At 43.5% G+C, this 19036-nt stretch overlaps 1 protein-coding gene across 1 annotated transcript in view; it reads left to right on the top strand.

The window, feature by feature from the left end:
- The window catches only part of F13A1 (coagulation factor XIII A chain), a 352278-nt gene that overhangs the window by 156889 nt on the left and 176353 nt on the right, over positions 1-19036 (top strand). Inside the window, exon 8 of the mRNA XM_085607215.1 lies at positions 1026-1164. Within this exon, the coding sequence (XP_085463341.1) occupies positions 1026-1164 (139 nt within the window). The remainder of the gene's footprint in view (positions 1-1025; positions 1165-19036) is intronic.

Genomic DNA, 19036 nt, shown 5'->3' with positions numbered 1-19036 from the left:
TACAACATGACTAAAACACATTGGAAAATCCAATAGCTCTTGCATAGGTGAGACCTATTGACTCTGCCAACGCTTGTTCTCATGTTAGTTTCACTCCACTGTGGTAATAAACTTGAATGTGACCTCTGCATGGTGGTGAAAAATGTGTATTTTGACAGCATAAGGTCATGGCAAAAATATACTGATTTGAATGTATTTAGGTGAAAGCACATGCATACTGTGGGTCCAATTACGATGCGGCTTGTAAAGGCAGGTCGGAGCCTTTACAGCTGCATCGTAATGGGCCGCTCGGTTCCTTTCCATTCGCCTTATTACGATGGAGGAAGTCAGAAAGGAAACTGGTCATTCTGGATGGCTTCCGAAGGGCTCGGAGAGCCTATCCACCAATCCGAATCAGGTTTGTAGTCCCAAAGGTGGGCCTTTCTGCCCTTGAGATTATGATGAGGGTTTCTGACATGGTTTCCATGCCGGCTTGTCCGACATGGAAACCATGTCGGAAAGCGTCTTTGGGGGCCCCCAGCAGGACTCCCTTGGGTGCACGGCCTCCTGTTGATGCCTGCACCTTGTGGCAGGCACCTTGAGGTGCCTGCCATGGTGTACAGGGATGAACTGCACTTCCTATTTCACTATAGGAGCGTGCATAATGGCCGGTTTACGGCCGGAATGCATGCTGCCATAGTAAAATGTAAGAATGTGACTAAACAGTGTTCGGTCGCATCCTAATGCAGACCGGGTGTCGGTGGGTCCCATGAATGATTTCCGCCCGACATTGTAATGACCTCCTGTATGTACATATATATATATATATTTATGTAATGAACGTATATAGCACCACCTACTTTGGCAGCTGTGGAGGGCTAATAAAGTGGACACTTTTCTTGCATGCTCCATACAGTTTCATACTTTTTTCGATGTGTGATAATCTTTATATGGAGCCATATGCAATTTGTAGTCACTTGGTATCTCTAGATCTATTCTTCTCGCATGACTTTAGGCTCAGATTTGTATTTTTTTCTTTACTACAGTTCTGCGTTGCATTGGCATTCCAGCTCGAGTGGTTACCAATTATTTCTCAGCACATGACAATGACGCCAATTTGCAAACTGACGTGTACCTTGATGAAGAGGGGAGACCAAACCCCAAACTCACAAAGGACTCTATCTGGTGAGTTCAGACAGCTTGATTGGTGCACTTGGTTCCAATACCTTTTTAACATCCATACTAGAAGTTTGTTATTAAATACAGCTCTGTAACTTTTAGGGAAAATGTGGGTCTTGTAAAAACTGATTTGGAGCAGTAGTTCTCTAATTTGTGGGGAAATTCTGTACTTTTTATGAATAATTGTTATTGCGTTTTTTTCATGTTGATAACCCTGCACTGACTCAAAACTGCACAGAGTATCTCGAGTGATTAAATAGATGATCGCAAATGGTAGGCCAGGAGTTTTTGATATGCAATACAAATTTGAGGAAGGATGCATGACCTCAAAGTTAACTTACATACAGCCTTTAATAGGTCTGAGCTGAATTTTGATCACGCCGGAATAATTTGCCTAATTTCCGTAATTCCGTGTTACTCTTTAACGCAGAATTATGGATAATTACACGATTACACCTGCTCGGCTAATTATCAGTAATTTTGGGGGGAAAAATCCTACTGCAAGAGCATATTTAGCAAGCATGAGCAGCAGCTAGCCCTCATTTTTGTCTTCTGCTGCATTTAGCACTTTCTTGGAGCAAAATGCATCCTCGTGTCCATTTTGGACGCAAAGGTGCATTTTTTGGTAAGAAAATTGCTCTAAATGCCGGTAATAAATTGGGGGAATTTCATACCCTAAGAGCACATTTAGTGAGCGTGAGGAGCAGCTTGCACTCGATATTCATGTTCCGTTGCATTTAGCAGCATTTCTTAGCACAAAATGCATCCATTTTGAATGAGAGGGGATATTTTTGCACTAGGAAATAGTGCTAAATGCAGAATTACTCTTCTTCTGTAATTCAAGCACAATCTTGTGGAATTCCTAGGTAATTCTGTGTGATTACACTACACAGAATTGCCCAAGTTACACACACTTCTACCTGTGAATAGGGAGTCTGTAAACTGAAGGGACAATCAGAACAGCATTAATTAGTAAGAGAGGTTGTGCTGCAGGAGTACTCTGTTACATACTCTTACATGCCTTTGATGAATCGGCCCAAAAGTTCCAACTCTTTGTCAGTAAAAATTAAATATGAGCACAGCCCTTTTCTATTTCTACTAATTCTGTATGAATATTTTCATTTAATTTCCATTTTAGACATCGGGCCAATTCGTAAAGGCACGTGAGCGTGTGCAAAAGAGTACTACAGGAGACTACCTTACATACTACAAAATACCTTTGTGAATAGGCCCCTGCGTTTATTTGCAACTGGGTTTCTCTCAGTCACTTCACCTAGGTGCTATGGGGCATATTTATGAGGGGAGTTGCATCGATCTTGCCCCATGCAACGGGGTGCAATCGCAAGGAAAGTCCAAAATGCGATTTATGAAGCCACGCAAGGCAACCTTGCATGGCCTCGAGTAGCTCCATACATCTGGAGTAATGGAGCACAGCTCAAATCGCTGCATTGTGTTACTCTGCCCCGGGAAGACATTGCATGGATGTTCTCATCCAAATCCCATGGCTTTTTTATGTATTCCCAGATTTACCCAAAGTGGTACACCTGGGAATGTGCCAAAAAGATACGCCGTCTCGGGGGAGGCGTGATCAGGGGATTTTTTTTTATTTCTGCTTGTTACTTCCGCTTTCTGTGTGCTCTGCACTCTGCTTTATTAGATGGGAGTGTGTGTTATAGTTACTTTAGTTACCCTTAGTTACCTTAGGGTAAGAGTTAAAGTTTGTTGAGATAACTCTAACTATAACTGCTGAATTTCTATGTTTCTATATGTGTGTGTGTGTGTTCAAGGTTTAAAAAAAGCTCTCCTACACCTGCCATGCACCCATTTGGAGCTGCACGCAGCATTCGGAATTTGCTCCGTGGAGACTGGGTAAAAAACAGTCCATCAGGGGTGGCTCATGGTGCACATGGCCTTCGTATTTAAATCACAAGAGGGAATGAAGAGTTGAATATTTATAAAGGTCCTACACCAATGCTCCTCCTATACATACGCTCAATAGTAATCAAAGGTAGGAGTAGTTCCTCGTCAGCCAGATGGTCACCAAGGTGGGACCACATAGCTAGTGCATCTGTCGCTGGGAGATCTGAAACTGAGATCTTAATGCCCTCACACACCTGTTAGGGTGTCATGCTTCATCATTAGGCGCTCCTCGTCTGGTCGCTGCTGCAATGCCTGACATGCCTGGGGACTCTTTATCGGAGATCTTTTGATCTGGTAACACCGTGAAGGTGAATGCATGAGGGGGGGGGGGCTATATGAGAAGAATTTTAGGTGTAGAGTATAGGGCATCTAAAATAGCCTCTATTAATTCTAGAACAAGTTTGATAGTAGGAGGGTAATAGGAAGAAGTTAAAACAGTGAAGCTATCGTGAGGTCACAATGTACCAAGATAGCAGTTAGCAGGGTGAGGTCAACATGTTTCCTGCCTAACGAGCCCAGGTATCAGACGGCACTTCATCAGGACCCATAAAAAAATGTGCGATTAAGCACCCTCTTAGGGGCAAGGGACCTCCCTTCTAATAAGGGATAGTCGCTCTTGTTAAATGAGGCTTCTCCAGAATGGTTGCAGCACAATAAAGCCAACCAAGGTGGGTGGAACAGTGCTCCTTAGGCACAGTAGGGTGCAAGTGAATTTGAAGGGACACTTAAGGAGTTGACGGGACACTGCCGGCAACCTGCTCACCTCCACGGTCAAGAACAGCCTGTGTTGGCTGCAGGACCTGGCCTTTAACAAAAACTGCAGCACATGCCTATGAACCCTACTAGTGCCTTTTCTCAAACACAGCCTTTTTTGCAAAAAATCATAACTATCATGACAATTGTGATTTTTTGACAACATGGTGTCTTTTCCAAATGCAAAATTGAGGCCCCTTGATAATGCTCTTCATCAGGTTTTTAGTCATGGTTTTCCCATTTGTTTGCTCCCTTGGAAGGTGTGAATGGGCTTAAAATGGATAATGAATTCAAAGTTGTTGCGAACAAAGGGTCCACTAGATCTGATTGGCCCAGGGCCCCCCAAATCCTTAAGGTATCCCTGTCCCTACCTGCCCATTGACGTTCTGAACGGGGTCTGGTCTGACATAAACATTTAAAGCAAGTGTGTGTGTGTGTGTGTGCTTGTGTGTGTGGCCCAATGTGCTCACCCTTATAGTTGGCTTTTAGAGACGACAATAGCATTACCACATACTTTTTCGGTCACAAATTCCACCTGCTCTGAGCAAATGGAAGTAGAAACCGGAAAATGACCTGTAAATGGAGTCGAAATACCCCAAGGTAATGGTAATACCACTCCATTTTACCGGCCTATTCGTAGTGAGGCCATAAGATTCATTAGTATACTTCACAGTGTGCATATAAGGCAAGAACCACAAAGTCCTAGTATTTGTGGATTGTTTATCTTGAATGTGTGATACTGATCGGTCGGTGTTTTCCCCAGGTGATGCACAGAGCCTGTGTGCAGAGTCTGAAATTCCCATTTATCTTACTTGACAATTCTAATACAGGGCCACATGTCTGACGACCTTTTCAGTTAAGCATTTATTAAGGCATCACATCAGTCCTTGCTGGCGTAAAGAGGTATAATGTGCAGGGCAATAATGTTAACAAATGTTCTTAAAGATTATGTGCCTAATGTATGGGGGTTTTAGCCGTAGTGCAGCGCAGCAGGCTGTGCTGCCCTATGGCAAAAGAAAAGGGCTGGAATGTGCTGTATCTATTAGATACGGGGCATTCCTGTCCTTTTACGCTGTGCCAGCGCATGATTGGCTGTTGTGCGCCAACGCAGGCACCTGTGCACCATGGTGCAAGGGTGGTTTGCAGGGATGCTTATTTTTGTGCAGGAGGAGAAACCTTCCTGCTAAAAAACATTCACAAGAGTCTTTTCCTCTTTCTATGTGTGCTGCATTCTGCAGCACACATAGAAAGAGGAAAAACGAGGAGAAATAAAGATATTTCTCCTTCTGGTGCCTCCCTTACGCTTCCCCTGGGGAGGCGTATGTTTTTGGCGCTGCCTCAGACTTACGAGTTCCCGTAAATCTGGGACAGTGTCAAAAAGCCATGGATGTTGCTGGGAACGCCCCCAGCAACACCCAGGGAACGCCCCTTTCATGGAGTTTTCTTGGATTTACTTGGGTTTATAAATATGCCAGTGGCACATTGCGTCACTGGAACGTCAAAAAAGTGACGTTCTGGCAGCGCAATAGTGCCGGTAGGACTTCATAAATGTGGCCCTATGTCATTAGGGAGTGCAAACACTGCATTATTATAATCAAGTAATCGAAAGAAGCGATGCTTGACTCATGTGCCTCAGCTGCCGCCAGGGGCGTAGCTGTGTCCCAGGTGCAGTAGACACCGGGCTACAGTGCTTTGAGGGATTCATTTCACTCCAAGTAGAGGCTGCTTTTTGCTACCACACCTGGGTATGGGTGCCGAAATTCCTACCTCAGCGGCGTAGAATGGGAGTTTTGGGGGCGCCCCCCTTTCCCACAGGGTCTAGCTAGCCACTGTCCTTGCTTGCAGTAGGGCACACGGCACTTTTGCAACACCAGTGCTGTCCCCGTGCTACGCCACTGGCCGCGGATTGGCTAATGGAAGCACACCGAACCTGCCTGCGGGTCTGCGTCGTCCCACCTCTTCCGAGCCTCACCACTGGCTTCCACAGAGCTCTCCTTCGCATCAAAGATGTAAAGCCTTCGTCACTGCTCTGGAGTTATTCGTTCTCTGCGGCTTGGCCTCATTAGCTTTCTTTCCTCGCTGACAAGTTGCCACTGATCTAAGCTTTCATTTCTACTTTGAAAGGCCTTGTTAGACAAGCCTCGGCTGGCGCGGGCCCCTTTCACTTACTGATTTCAGCTATTATTAATGAAGTGCACGGGCTTTAACATTCACACATTTCATTGACATTTTTATTAGGGATACGGTTTCATGTATCAGGACTTTATAAGTGGATACATGAATGGAATTAGCTCTCTGTCACCTGAAAGGAGGGCCTATGGCGTTTTCCAATTGAGCGCCCGCGTGCTACTGGAATAACCTTAAACTCGTGAGCAGTAGATAACTCTGGTTGTGTGCTCCTATAGACTCATACCGGAAGTGCTCATGTGTGTACTAAGGCCCTCACTGTGAGAGGCATGTTATTCCCTGGCATCCCTACTTGGGAATTATCCTTATTCTGGTAAAGTTGGGGGGTGAGATAACAGGGGTTATACATTTTCGGGGAATAACTAGGCTTGTTTCCTTTCCTAGAGAACAATACTGGCCATTTATTTAGGTTTTAAGTTTCTGAAAAGGCCCAACCATGAGACTTAAATAGCACTTTAAATAAAATTCTCAGTTAGGATTTTATTATGGCCTTTCTGTCTTTGTTTACTTTAATTACCAATCAAGGGTCACCAAGGCAGCTCTAAAACACATTTTAAAGTGTAATCTTCTGTATGGTTACTTTTTTCACTACATAGTGAGAAGGGAAAAAATATCGACTTGAGGTGATAGTCCTAAATTTTGCACCGTCTGCGACATTAAAATACTGGTCATGACAGTAAAAAAGCAACCAGGTGGCAACCCTAGAAATAACATGTGGGAATCCTATTTACTCCCAAATGTAGATCTCTGAGTGGAATTCCACTCAGCAGCGGTGTTCCTACTGAACGTAGAATGTATAAATCAAACTAGCCAGATAATGTAACTGCTGTCACCAGGCCCATCAGAAATAATAGGCACTCACAATGAGGGCCTAGAACTACTGAAAGGCTCTTGGATAAAAGGAAGAGGAGAAAAAGAGAACATTTTGGTATGGGGAGTGTTCCGTCTAAATTTAATGTGACATTCTGTGAGTGTGGCTGCGAGGGCTATGTTGTGATTAGAACAAGTTCCCTTTTGAGGTTTGATTGCAAGTGAATACCATCTGGAAGGAAAATCTTGCACATTGAATGAGGTGAAGGTGCATGGAGGGACAACTGTAAAGAGAGCTTTAGTGTCAGGATCGCCAGAATTCTGCTTCTGGTAGGGATCTTCATCTTACAATTCTTTAAAAAACATGTTTTTCTTTTGCCTCCCCTGAATATTGAGGATTATTTAGCTGGTAATGAGGACCATACATTAGTTGGAGGTACCCAAACAGCTAGCGTATTAGAGCATCTTCCATTCTGGATGATCTTCCCCAAGGACGTTTTGGGGTTCTTCTTTTTCCTCCTGGCCTACATTGACGTTGTTGTGGGATTTAGGAACTCTTACTGTCATGGACTTACTTTTTAACATATATATGTCTTTGGCTGTGTCAACTTGCATGGCTGCCCAGTTCCTCTGCCTCCCAAATTCTCCCACCTCTGCTCCTGGTTTTGGAACCTATTTCCTCTCATTGGTCTTGCTCATGCTATGCTTGCCTCATGTAGCATGGATCCTGCAGTCATAACACCGGTGCTTCTGTACTGGTACAGCATGTTGCTAATTACGCAGCCCCAGCAGTGACCTGTTGTTGTAGGGAACACTAAGCTCTCTAAAATTGAAAAGTGAGGCACCCCCACCAACCAAGGTACCAGGTATTTAATAGGTGATGGAAAATTGGCTTCACTAAGCATTTATGATTCTCCAGGTAGACACAGGCAAGTAGTCAAGACTTAGCTCAAAGGAGGTGGTGTAGGCCAGTTGAAAAATAGATGTCAATGTCTAGCTAGAGTCGTGGGTTCACAATACATTAATAATTACTCAGAAATATCAAAATGTATTCACAGTATAAATGGCAAGTCAAATCATCAGTAGTACATAGCACGATACATGCAACACAACGAACATGTGTGTTAAACATGGTTATGCACACTTTACAATGTTTGAGATCACGATGTGCTTGTGAACATAGGCACAATTCTTCCCTGAAATGCACAGAAGGAATTAAAATTGATATAAAAGTTAGCCAATGTAGGTAGACAATAAAATGATCAAAATCACTAGAGTGTAGGGAGGATATGCGCTCATGCTAAAATACAATTTCAATTTCTACTTTTTGCCACCATAGTGTTTGCAAAACCCCAAACCAAGGAAAGAACAAGCAAAAACAGGGCAAATGACAGCATACTTGGTAATGTACAATTGAAGAGGTACAGGATCTCAAAGTTCAAAAAGTACTGTCATTGGCACTGGGAAAGAAAGCCTACCTCCTAAATTTAGGCTTAGTGGTATCAGTTACCCAATCCTTGAGGTCCTACATACAGGTCAGTGGCCCAAACTCTGGGAGTGGTCCAAGCTCGAACGAGGGTGGCAAGCATACCTCGGACTGACCCAGAGGATGAATACAAGCTCACAAACGGCTTCTCAAGAGACACTCATGCCTTTCACGATCACACTAGCAGCCAGCCAACTGAGTGCTGAACTATCACAATACAGTAGGCTTAATAAAGAGCAAAGAAAATTATAAAAGGTGGCGTAGAGAGGGAGGGCGCTAATTCAGCATTTATCACTCAGCTCACCAGCCACTGTATTTGCATGTTTCTTGGGCACTCATTCTCTGTTGAGGGGTAGGGAGGGATTCAAGGCATTGTGATGCCATCTATGGACTTCTTGGCCTGACTAACTCTCAGCTGAGGTCACCAGCAGAACACTAGGTCATCAGAGCTCTAGAAGGTGCCTTCTAGTTTGTTCCTACTATGGAGGAAGCAATAAACCAATAACAAATTATTATAAAGGAGTCTCCATTTGCCCCAGGCCTCTAAACTTAGTGTAGACAGGGGGACTAGTGGGCAGATTCCCTTGCAACAACTGTGCACTCTAAAAGTATGAGTAAGTTGCCTTTAGTCAGGAAGTGTTTACCAAGAGGTATGGGGCTTACACACGTTAGATTACATGATAAAGAGGCCAGATACCTTTGCAGGATATCCCAGAAGGGTTACCCAGATGAGTACCAATTTGGTTCTGAAAGGTGTGTTAGTATTAGGGGCCTCACTGAGTGTTACCCGTAAGCAAAAATAAAGGGGAATTTCCAGGAACTAAGGAAAATGGTATATGGTGCAGCTGCACTGGTTGTTATGGACTTTTGCCAATAAAACTCTGGACTCAAAACAAATCTATCCTATTTCAAGGAGCATGATCATCTTCAAGGAGAACACGTATTGCTTCTCTCCTGCTGCTAAATATTTTTTGAGGCATCTGTCACAACCCCGTTCAGAGGGCCATGGGGCAAGCAGGAGCTACTGGGCCTACTGATGGAGTTCTAGTCCATTTGCAGACACCAAAAGTGATTTAAGGTCTACGTTTTTGAAGTTTGTGTTGGGAGTCTGATTCCTTTTGAAGTGCCCTTTCTTCTACCCTGCCTATGCTCCAGAAAGCAGTCTTTAACAGCAGGAGTGACTCCAAATCTGATAGTCCTACAACACAGGCCATGGGAATAACTAGAGGTTCACACCTGCATGTCAGCCATAGTGATATGGGTATCAAAAGGTTAATCCAGGGCCTCAGCACTGGAGCCCTGTCTCCTTCCTGAGATGTCCCCAGGTCCCTTTCCAGTGACCTCTGCCTGAATCAAAGAGCATCCGTCGAAGTGTGCTGAAGAGCCTGGCTCTTCTTCCTCCAGTGTGTGGCGCACCGAGCTTACAGGAATGCAGCAATTCACAAATCCATCTCAGGGGATACCTCTATCTCCAGTCAGCCCTGAGTCTCTGAAAATGGAACCCAGAATCTTCATGCATTGTACCATTTACAGGCACACATACACCCAGCATAAAAACAACACACACACACTCCACAGCAATACATACTAACTTGCTGTAGGCCAAGGGTGATGTAAGTAAACAAGAGCTGGACTTTACATGAGTGAGCCTGTAGGCCTCACTCTAGAGACACAGGTAAAATGGGTCTTTTCACCGCTACTCATCACTACACCGTATGCTGCCACCCCCATTCGCCGCACTGGTACTACTTTACTCCTGGCTAAGGCAGAAGCTTTTCAGCAATAAGAGGGTAGTGCTCTGGATGCCCCTCCCAGTCCAAAAAGACCACAATCCGTAAGACAGACCTAGGTGATGGTGCACATACGATTCATGTTCACTTCTGACAACAAAAATCAGCACCAAGGGTCCAGATGTCATTGCAGCTGTTGCGCTCAGTGCAGAGGTACACATCCGAGTGACCTTTCTGTCTAAAGAGCATAATTGTGTTCATAGTGCACAATCATGAAAGAATGTTCTGAGACTTTACATGAGTTGTGTTGAAACCACTTATGTGCCGCTCCTGGAATCCTAGCTGCATTGTTGGCTTTGTGCTAAGAGATTATATTGTGAGACACTGGAATGGGTGTTGTATATGGAAAAGGAATGCAGGCACTACTCCAGAAACAGGAAAAGGAGTTTGGCTACTGGAGAATATTCAGATGCAATTTTGTACATTGTTGAATCAAAAATATTTTTGAAACAATTTTTTGTCAGAATACTCAAGTACTAAATCGGACACTAGTGAGCGTTTAGGTTATTACATATTTTCAGTGTGAAGTGCATGTGGATGGAGTGTTGTCCTTTGTGGTTTGTGATCACCATTCATACTGTACTGATTCCTTCATCATCTAAGCCCTCGTAAACCATTATTGAAATTGGGCCGATAGAAAAAAGCTATTTTGTATTATGTGATTAAAGTGTGTCAGGCTATTTACAGGCGCCAGAGACTCTTTCAATTTATGAGCAGGAGCTTAGGGGGTTTTCGCAATTTGCCAACAGTAAGTAGTGAGAGGGTGGACACCTCAATGTGAGGATTGTCTACAGAAATTGGACTATCTTTATATGACAAATGTAATTATATCTGCACATCACTGCATTTTTCTGTAAAGAGGAACATTAATTTGGTGAACCCACTGAGGAGTATTTGATAGTTATTTGATAGTCCTTGTGTGTTTAGTGGTAAGCTATCTATGTGGTATTCTACGTGATAACCATTAGTAATAAATTTAGACTGACATATAAAAGTAGAGCAATTATGGAAGAATTCCAGCACAACACCAACCCCAGCTTAGATGAGACTAATGTAACCAAATTGGTTCAGCATGCTCTCAAATGCATTTCAGACATGAATGAAGATCAGTTCAAGGAGAGAAACCCGATTAGCATTCCATTAATGTAAATATGAAAAAGAAAAATTAATTAATAGAATGCTTTAATTAATCTCAGACATTGGTAATTACTCGGACTGTATTTTAGTCCAATTTTTTAGTATCGTACTTCGATAGGCAGAAGATTACTGTAGTGTCCAACCCATACCGGATACTCGCCAATGACTATGCCACACAGATAATAGTTATTCATGTCTTTATTCTTTAGCGTGTAAGGAAGAACTCAACGTTTTAAACCTGCATTCACTTAATTACCTTCCAACGCTGCATCACAGGTCTACAGTGTCCATTAGGAACCAAAAGAGTTCTGTCATTCTTTATTTACACAACACTACATCTCCCCCTTTGTTGAATACAAAATTACAACTTTTTACAATAAATAAATACATAAATAAATAAATACATAAATATTTACAAATACATATGCACTTATACCTCTTCAATGATCCTTCATGGCCCTTGAATCACACATCATGATTTGGTCATTGGAAACAGGGAGCTGCCAGCTGAGTGTCAATGATCTGCATAGGTGAGGTAGAAACAACAGCAGTTGCAGAATCATTAACTGTCTGTCTGAACCCAGTCTCTATGGTGACATCGATGTTTGGTGAGTGGTGAGTCACATATCTGAAATGAGAATAATCTCTCGTAAGGGACTTCCCAGGACGTTGGGCAGGCACCATGTGCGCTTTGGTGATTGTGACAGTAAGAGCTTAGCCTCGAAAAAAGCATCAGATTTCTGTTTTCTGGATTGTCGAACTAGGAGTCGATCTCCTCACTTGAAACTGATATTTTTTTATTAAGTCAGTATTAATCAGATCGAACACTCAATTGGAAAGCCAATGGGTACATTTAACTTGATACTTAATATGCCATACTTTACAAGCCGAATCATGAAACAGCCTAGGAAGAGCCAGGTTATCCAAGAGCGAAGTGTCCCCATGTATTAATTTTATAGAGTATTTAGCACAGATCTGTCATCAGATAGTTACAGTGTCCTTAGCAAACTTGAAATTTACCCGTTTGTAATAGTTAGGGTCCGTTATTCTATAGAAAAAAGCCTGCTCTCAGCACCCAATGCCAAATAGTAACTAAATGCGGATAGATCCGGTTCCAATAGAGCACGCAGAGTACACTGACGACCGGCAACAGTTGCCTGAAAATATAACTTAAAATCCAGTAACTGCAAGCCTCCGTGTTGGTATGGTAGTTTTAATAGACTTTTAGAACATATCGCTGCCTATATCCCTAAATAAAACTGCTAAAAGCCTCTATAAATTCTTAAAAAACACAGTTGGCATCCTTAATGGAGTAGCCCAAAAAAGATACAGTAATTTAGGAAGGATATTCATTTTTATAACATTACATCAACCTATAATGCTTATTGGAAGCTTATCTCAAAACCACAAATTTTGAATCACAGACTTTAACAGGGGCTCAAAATTCCATTTAAGAATCTCATCTATCTTGGCACTCAGTTTAACTCCTAAATAAGTAGCTGTATTTACTATCCCCGGTATTGACATGGCTAAATCATAGTTTAGCAATAACTGAGTTTTAGCTATATTCAATTTATAACCAGAAACTGGCCCGAATTTCCCATTCTCCTTAACTATACAATTCATAGCCTTTCCTGGTTCATTACAGTATATTGCCACATTGTCCATGTATACAGTTATCTTTAATTCACATTTGCCAGGTACCATGGGTCTGATCCCAGCATTCCTCTCTAATGACAAGAAAAAATGCTCTAAATACAATGCAAATAGCAGAAGAGAGCAGGCCCCCATGCGGCGTGCCTCACTCTATCTTAAAAGGTGATAAAGATATGCCAGAATATAACAATATAGCAAAAGGGGACTTATACAAAGCCTGTACCCATTTTCAAAATTGTTTGCCAAGCCCAAAGGCCCTCATCGTCCTCCATAAAAATTCCCAGGTAACTCAATCAAAAGCATTCTCAGCATCCAATAAATTCATAGCCAATTTTGTGCCCCTTTTGTCCGCTATGTCAAAAGCAGCAATTGCAGTGTTAATATGGCTTTTAGTGACCCTGCTTGGAATATAGCTGTGTTGCCACTTGCTTACTAATTTTGGTAGAACTGGGGCAAGCTGTATTGCCAAGACTTTAGCAAGGATCTTCGCATCAGCATTAATAGGAGAGATGGATCCCTGCAAACCCATATCCTCTGGCAGTTTGCCTTTCTTTACAAATATTGCTATCTTGCTCATATTCCAAGTATCTGGAGCTTTGCCATCTTCATCTATATATTGTGTTACCCTTAAAAGTGGTGTAATTATAATATACTTAAATGCTTTATAAAATTCCAAGGGGATTAAATCGCCACCTGCTGCCTTGCCTGAGGGCAAGACAGTAAAAGCAGCCTCTAACTCCCCAGCAGTTACATCCCTATTTAACAATACTGCCTGTGATGTGATTCTTCTACTTCTGGCTGACAAATGCAAATATTTTCATGCACGCACCTTAGACAAAAACACCGCTCCACCCCAAACTAACCCCTCCCTGGCACAAGAACCCCGGTGACTTGCTAGGGATATCTTTATGGGCTGTAGATGGTTGGCACAGCCCCTAGAGAGAGCACCCCACCTCCCAAGCGCTTGCCTAGCACCAATGTTACCCTGCTAGAAAGAAAAAAAAAGGTGAGAAAAAAGAAAGAGAGCCCTGCCCAACCAGCCACCCAAGCAGTGACCAATCCTCTATTTGAAAAACATTATTTTGCCATTCTTTAATTTCTGCTAGATTAAAGAAGAAACAATTTGTAATGTTCCTGCTATCAAAATCTTGATCACTTGATCAATCAGCAGTCCCTTTGATGTTACTGAGAGCCATCTTAGCATCTGGTTCTGTAATGTACATCCAAGTCCACCAATTATGGATTACTTTGAGCCTTGCCGGTTCCTGCAGGAAGACTTGTGCCCCCACTGCTTTCAGAGGATCAATCAGTTGACGTAGCTTCCATCGCCTGTCCATTGTGGTTTTGCTAAGATGTGAATAGACAAAAATTGACATGACATCTACTGCCAATGGTAGAGCAGGATGAGCTTTCATGAAAATCACCTGTCTCAGTAAGAAACTGCCTATATAGGCTAGAATTAGACGTTGGATGCGCAGGATGAGAGTTAGAGAGGGACCTTTAACTATACCGATTTATAGGTAGCCGATGTGCCCATTGCACCTGAAAGTCCATGTCCTAATCCATAGAGTCAGGAAAGGCTTTTCCCAACAGCTGCACTATGTACTGTCTGGGGTCATCCTCCTCATTTCCTTCTGCACCAGAGCCAGCCATTGGTCATGATGCTCAAAGGATTTAACAGCTGCTGATCCAACTTCCTCCACATCTGTGACACACTGCTGTAGTTTTACCACTTTTGTGGACAGGGCTGTTAGCTTATTAATGACCTTTGCTATTGACTTTTGAATTACCACATTGTCTGCCTTTACTTGCTCATAGTGATGCTGCGCCTCTGCCCGCTGGGACTGCAAGAGCGGTAGAATCGCCCTGAGAGATGGCTCTTGAGTTTCATCAGTTTCATCTCTGGCTGGAGAATCTTCTAGCGCCCCGGAAGCGCAGAAACTGGAGGAAAGGCTATCAACAGAACTTAGACGTATACCCTATAGGGGAACAGCGTCTGATCCAGGCTTATCCGCTAGTGAACTTCGGAGCTTCCTCTTTGAGCTGACAGCCGGGCCTCTATACTAGCTGTAGATAAGCGAGACACAATCGCCTTTACATCACTCTTCGACATCACCAGGTCTTGTAGCGGGCTGCCTTTAAAACCACCACTGACAGAACGGTTCTTAGCCCGGACGGTTTTGTTTTTTACTGACCTGCAGTCCCTTTAGTGTTCCATTCTTTTTTTAGGGTTGCCCCTGCTGGTTGAGGACTGTCGCCTAGTTGGCAGCACCCTTTCTGCCTCCTCTAAAGTCCCCAGGCTTGTGTCTGCCACAGAGTCTACCTCCTCCTCCTCTAGAGAGCAGTCTGCATTAGCTAATGCAGATGCCACTACTGCCAGAGAAAGGGGGATATTGCTTGTTGCCTTGTTATTGAATATTTGTAGCAAAACAGCAAAACCAATAGTTGCAACCTCTACTGCCTCAAACTCACCCCCCAGTGGCGCGGCAGATGTCTCAGGAATACTCACAGTCTTATGCTTTCCTGTCTTTTTTTGTCTTTTATTTTTGTCCTTATTTGTCAAAAACAGTTAAAGAATGGAGATGAAAATGGATTTTCGGCTTTTTTTCGGGCATACAATGTATGAGGAGTCTGATCACTCCTTTTCGGAGGGAATGTATAACATCTCTGGCCCTCTATTGGCCTAGCCGCTTTCCTTTTTCTCCAATACTACAGGCGCATTTGGATTTACCGGCCCAGGGCTGCCAATCCATCTTGGACAGTCCCTGACAACCTGCATTACTGTTTCTTAATCATAGGACTAAATAATAAGCTTTTTAAAAGAGTAAAAAGGGAAATAACATAGAAGAAGAAAAACTTATCAAAAAAGAAAAAAAAGAATGCTACAAAAGATTCCTCTTAAGGAGGTGTATTCTTACACCAATTATCCCATAAGCTCCAAAATGTTATTCTTTCCGTGTTATAAGTAGCCCTGTCTAATTTTGCAATTCTATGTATAGAATTGAGCCATTCGCATTCTAAAGGTGAGACAGGAAAAAGCCATTTAATACACAGCTCTCTACGCGCCAATAAAATTAAAAACAAAAATAAGGGTTTTATATTGTTTAGTAATAATAGTTGTCGAGTCTTCATCTGGGATTACTCCAAAAATAACCAGCGCTAGACTCACCTTAATTTCATGCCCCACAATACTGGATATTGTTTTGCCCACTTTTTCCCAGAAGACTTGGATGGAAGGACAACGCCAAAACATATGTGCTTTGTCTGCATTTATTTTGCCGCACTTTAAACACTTCTTCACGACTTGTAAACCCATTTTGGAGAGCCTTTGAGGGGTCCAAGATGCCTTGTGGATGGTAAATAAGTGCAGACCTAATACTGAGCCATAAAAGAGATAGAGATACTTGCCATAATATGTAAAGATCGTAGTTCGGCAGCTCCTTCCTCCAAGTTATTTTAAACCAGGGCTGTGAATCTTCATGAGGCTGTATCAACATCCAGTACCATGTTGAAACTTCCTTTCGACCCGGTGGGGACAAATCTAATTTTGACTCAAAAAAATTGTTTCCCTTTCGGCATTTTCTCAAAGCTTTGGCCCAACTTAGCAACAGGTAGTATTTGAATTTGGAGACGGAACCTTCTGTAATGTCCTGCATTGAAACAGCAAGAAGGTCTTGTAGACAAGCTGGTGTTCCAGACGATCTCCAAATTAGGGCATGGTTGCTGTAATACGAAATTTGCAATATACCCCGCGTTTGGAACCATACCTACATGCTGCTTGAAGAATTTTTAGTCTCACCCTTTTAAAAATTTCTGGTCGCCAAATTTAAAAAGAAAGAAGCTGGATCGGTCGGGAGGGCCAAAAGTGAGAGCTTGAAAAAATGGTGAAAGATCAGCGGTGTCTCTTAATAGATGCCTGAAATTTTTTAGATGGAAGGCTCTCTGGTATTGAAGGAGATCTGGACTGGCTACTCCACCATTTTCCTTTTTTTCCCCTGAACTTCCGCCAAGCTATTCTAGGTCTTTTCTTCTCCCATATAAAACTAGAAAAAAGGCCTTCCACTTTCTTTATCCAGTCCTTATTAAACGCTAATGGAATGGAGTTAAATAAAAAGGTACATTTAGGTAAAATTGCCATTTGCAGGAGATTAGACTTGCCTAGGAAAGATAGAGATAACGATTCCCACTGTTGTAGTTGTTTCCTGACTGTGAGAAGTTGGCCTGGCATATGCTGGTCACTAGTTATAGTGGCCACCTTGCACCAGTCCAATTCGACTCTTATGGTAGATAGGTTTAAGACAACCTTTTAAAGAAAGCTATCCTAGTTGTAGCTGTGGAGAGCAGCCTTCAGGCTAAGTCTCAGAGGAATGTAAAGCAGCTTGTTTTACCTTATAATCTCTTGAATTACCAAATGAAAGGACACCACACAGGTATATATATTAAATTTATATGTATTTATTACTAGACACGCTCTACTAATCTCTTTATGAGATTAGAAGTCAGGAACATATGCAAATATCAACGTTTCACAATAAGTTAAGCACAAATATGGCTGGGGCCCAATGGGCGTACCAGACCATATACTAAAAAAGAGGTTTAGAAAAGTCGACTTGCAAGGGGACAAGGCCTAGGGCCTGTAGAATCGCTGGGGCTTCACTAAGTCACCCAAGGCAGGTAAGTAAAGGACCCACGGGAGACGCGTGTAGTGTGAGAACACAGCTACAGCTCCCAATTGATTTCAATGGAGCAAGTCGCGGTTGGATTGTTAAAGTTTTAGGGTACTTCTAGAGAGTCTACAAGCAAGCCACTTACAAGATAAGTAGTTAGAGGGCCAACACCCACAGGAGCACCGGAGTGCGCGAGTTACCTGACCCAGGGAAGCCGGGTGCATAGGTGTCTTTTGGTGTCGGGTCGCGTCGTCGTTTTCAATGGAAGCCGAAGAAGTTTTGCTGCTTGTGAAGACTGGAGAAGTGTCTGGTGGAACCCAAGGCTGGACTCAAGAAGAAGAAGACCTGAAAGCAGAAGGGACAGTGTTCACAGTCACTTGCCAGTGACCCGGGGCCAGGAGGATGGATGCCCACGGATGTCGGGTGATTTCAGGTGATCAAGGGTGTTTTGACTCTTCAGCCACGAGGTCCAGGAGGCGTCGACGACAACCAGGAGCTGGATTCGGAGTGTCCCACAAAGTCTGCAGCTTACTGACGTGTCGGCAACCGGATTGGAACCAACAAGCCTTGGCAACAGCAAGTCTCGTGGAAATTGAAGAAAGTCAGCGATGCAGACCAGCAAGGTCTGAGGGACTCACCCAGCGAGGGTAAGTCAGGGCAGGCCTGGTGCAACTAGAAGAGCCCTTTGGTTTGATGAGAAAGTCTTCAGGAGACCCACAAGCCAGCCGGCAAGGGATCGCAAAGACGCCTCGGGAGGATTCGCTTCACAGAAGCCCACGGTCACTCGGGACGAGGTAGGCCTCTGATTTTCAAGGGAAATTCTGCTGGAGGCTTGTACCACACGTGGTCTAATGCACAAGTTCGTAGAATGTCGTGAAGGGGTTGCACTTGACAATAGTGCACGGTACCTGGGTATTGCTGTTCCTCGCCACTCGTGGGGTCCACTCGCCTCAGCTCTGCTGGGGACTCACAATGGCCGTCAAGAAGTCAGGAAATCCACTTCCAGGGCTGCAGGGACTTCGGACTCCAGCGGGAGTGGGAAAGTTTGCGACGGTTGATTCAAGTTTTTGGTGCCTGCCAAGCAGGGGAGTCACTCCTTGACTCCAAGGGAGATTCTTTAGTCTTCCAAAGGTAGTGGAACGTCGAAGGTCCAGGATTCTTCTTGTAGAGCGTCGTCCAGGGATATCTAACTTGCAATGGCAAGGGTTCCCTAACTTATACTAAAGGAAAGGGAGGGACTAGCTCAATGACCACTCCTCTGGGAGGGTCAGGGGAGTGGGTGGTTACACCCACTTCCCTTTGTCCAGTTTCGCGCCAGATCAGGGGCAGGTAGCCCCTGAACTGGTTTGAGCTGGCATATGCACAGAGGAGCCTACTGCTCCCCCAGTGCAGGACTTCAAAGCACTCTAAGAGTGCACCCACCCAGCCCCAATACACTAAATCCTGTCTGGAAGGTGGTGACACCTCCCTGT

This window comes from Triturus cristatus, chromosome 5_2, assembly GCF_964204655.1.
Source record: "Triturus cristatus chromosome 5_2, aTriCri1.1, whole genome shotgun sequence".
Taxonomy (NCBI): domain Eukaryota; kingdom Metazoa; phylum Chordata; class Amphibia; order Caudata; family Salamandridae; genus Triturus; species Triturus cristatus.
This window is presented reverse-complemented; position numbering and strand designations above follow the sequence as displayed.